The sequence below is a fragment of the Phalaenopsis equestris genome, unplaced genomic scaffold, assembly GCF_001263595.1.
Source record: "Phalaenopsis equestris unplaced genomic scaffold, ASM126359v1 Scaffold200377, whole genome shotgun sequence".
In the NCBI taxonomy this organism is placed as follows: domain Eukaryota; kingdom Viridiplantae; phylum Streptophyta; class Magnoliopsida; order Asparagales; family Orchidaceae; genus Phalaenopsis; species Phalaenopsis equestris.
Genome location: NW_018220205.1, coordinates 190,532 through 193,442, shown reverse-complemented (window position 1 = coordinate 193,442; position 2,911 = coordinate 190,532). Strand labels below are relative to the sequence as shown.

At 39.2% G+C, this 2,911-nt stretch overlaps 1 protein-coding gene across 1 annotated transcript in view; it reads left to right on the top strand.

Annotated features, from left to right (window-relative positions):
* Nucleotides 1-2,212: 2,212 nt before the first annotated feature.
* Nucleotides 2,213-2,911, top strand: part of LOC110035860 (cationic peroxidase 1-like) — a 2,105-nt gene continuing 1,406 nt past the window's right edge. The window contains exons 1-2 of the mRNA XM_020740173.1: nucleotides 2,213-2,428; nucleotides 2,503-2,694. Coding sequence (XP_020595832.1) covers nucleotides 2,213-2,428; nucleotides 2,503-2,694 — 408 coding nt within the window. The remainder of the gene's footprint in view (nucleotides 2,429-2,502; nucleotides 2,695-2,911) is intronic.

The following is a 2,911-nucleotide window of genomic DNA, read 5'->3' as shown; positions in this document are numbered from 1 at the left end:
TTGGGTTTGAAGCATGAGCATGAATCTCTCAAGCTAAGGTTTTTTGACAATTAGACTGGTCGGACAAGCCAAGGGAGGTGCTTAGTTGGCTCAAGATTCTCAAAGGAGTCTTAATTGTGATTAACTTGGGGCTTGGGATGGCTGGTAGAGTATCTTCCCTTGGTTTAGCCACATTTGATAAGAAATCCCCTAAATCAAGGGACCCTTGGTCTATGGCCATGAGGTTGGGCTAGGTGGATCTAACCTGGTTCTTAAGGTTCAAATCTTGGTTGTTGTGAACTTGGCTCGGTCAATTTGGGTTGGTTTGGTCAAATGTATGGCTTGTGTTCAAAATTGGGGCTTTGGTCTACGTTGGGTTTGGACTAGGTTTCAGGTCAAGTGATTGATCAATTAGTTGTGAATGATTGTCATGAGAAGTTTTAAAAAGGAATTGGGTAGTTTTGAATTGAAGAGGAGGTTCAATTTGGTGATATTTGGCTCATGGTCAATTTTAGGGCATTTGGGCTAGACTTAGGTTTGGATTGGGCTAGGCTTAGGTTAGGGTCAACTGATGATTGAAATTAGCCCAAGAAATTTTCATGAAGAGTTTAGAAACAATAATTGAGAGAATTGGCTAGGCTATGGGGTTCAATTAGGTGGAATTTGAGGCTTAGGCCAATTTGGGGATTTAAATTGGCTTGAAATTTGGGTTTGGAATTGAGCTCAATTGGGCTTGAATTTGGTTTCAAATGGGTTTATACATGATGAATTTGAGTTTAAAATTTAAATTATAGAAATTTGAGATCAATTTGGTGGAAATTTGGGGTGATTTGAAGACTTCAGGCATTTTGGGGTAAAATTTGAATTTTGGGCAAAATTGGTCAATCTGGTCAAATTGGACCAAATGGATTGTCAAGAAAGGTTTCAGGAGACATTAGAGTGAATTTGGAGAATTTAGAAATTTTTGGGAATTTTGATGTATGAAGGGCATTTTGGTGATTTTGGCGGTTTGGGGGCAATTTGGGGATTTTGGGAAATTTAAGGCATTTTGCTTAATTTGAGTGATTTGAAATGATTTGAAATGATTTTTGAAGAGATTTTGAGAATTTGGATAATTTTGGGAATTTTTTAAAATTTTTTAAAAATCTAGGGAATTTTTTAAAAATCTAGGGTTTAGGGGCAATTTGATAATTTGGTGAAGTTTGGGGCCAAGAAGGGTCAAAATTGGGAATTTGGCAAATTTGGGATGGATTGAGAATTTTAATCTTGAAATTACCCTTTTTGAGCCATGAGACCGACGGAACTCCCATTACGGATCCTCTATGTGCTAGTCTTAGCCAAACCCTAGCCCAAGACTAATGATTTAGGGAACCATCCACATGAGTTTCCAGTAGAGTAACGGATCAATCTAGGCATATTTGATTAGGGGTTAAGGTTTTGGGTGTAAGTGAGGGGCATCAAGTGTATATGTGTGTGTGACATGGCCAGACCACACCACCCAGAGTCAACCCTAAGGCCAAACAATCCTGTGGGACTCCTCTTGAGCTCCCCCATATTGGCTCCACCTAATAAGTTTTAGAGGTTAGAACCAACATGTGGAACTTCAAATTGAGAAAAAAAGAGTTTAGAATTTCTAATGGTGAGGGTTCCTTTACTAGTCTTTTAGAAATAGTCAACAGGAAAATCCTATGGCTAGATTCTAAGTTTCTAAGGAAGAAACCAGACCTCAACCAAAAATGAGGTTAACAACCGGACACAAAATTTGCACCCGGTATCTTGACGGTATAAAGAATCCCTACCTAGAGCCATAATATTTTGTGATTTCATGCTCATCAAATTAAATGTGGCTGCCATTCATCACCCATAATAAATGTCCAGCTATTAATTTAGTCAAAAACTATGCACGAGTAATTTTATGTTCATCAAGCTCTAAGGTCTCCAATTAAGCAACTTAGAAGTCAATCTTTACGACAAAATCCAGTCACCCAAAAATTAAATTACAGAAAAAATAAAATACCCAACTCAAAAGATTGTTTACTTACCTTTGTTAGGCTAAAATCAACAAAGAATTTTATTCCACCCATCAGGCTTCAAGTGTCTGACTTTTACATATCCATTATCTCAGTGCAGTGCATGTGTCCTGTCCGCGCCGTGTTTGAATTTGCTGTCCTCACTCGATCTCTGCCTATAAAAGTCTCTTCAAATAAGCCTGAATTAATACTACAATACATTCATGGCTTCCAAGCTCAGCTTGAATACCTCAGAACTCTTCATATTCATCTTCCTGGCTGCTGCTTTGGCTTCTGCTGAGCTCTCACCAACCTTCTACGACAACTCATGTCCATCAGCTCTGCGCATCATTCAGTCCACTGTTAGAGCTGCTATCTCCAAGGAGAGACGCATGGGAGCTTCTCTCCTCCGACTTCACTTCCATGATTGCTTCGTTAATGTAAGTTTATTGAATCTGGACCAACGACTTCTTTCTTCTGCATGCATATATTAAGCTGATTATTTTAAGGGCAGGGATGTGATGGTTCTATTCTGCTGGACGATACTCCAAGCTTCACAGGAGAGAAGACCGCGGGACCTAATAATAATTCCTTGAGAGGATTTGACGTTGTGGATAGCATAAAATCAAATGTTGAGGCTTCTTGTCCTCAGGTGGTCTCATGCGCTGATATATTAGCCGTTGCTGCTCGTGACTCTGTGGTTGCGGTAAGAAAAATAATATCTTTTCTATATATATATATTAAAAGAAATTATCAGAGGTTATTATACAAGTCTCAACACTTCCTCATGCGCCTAAGAATTCGAGTACCACACTGGGAGGAATTGAACCCTAGACCCGAAGGGACATACAACTGACAAACAGGTGCCCGACCAACTATTTGAATACGCGGCGCATCTATCTATCTATCTATATATGTATGGC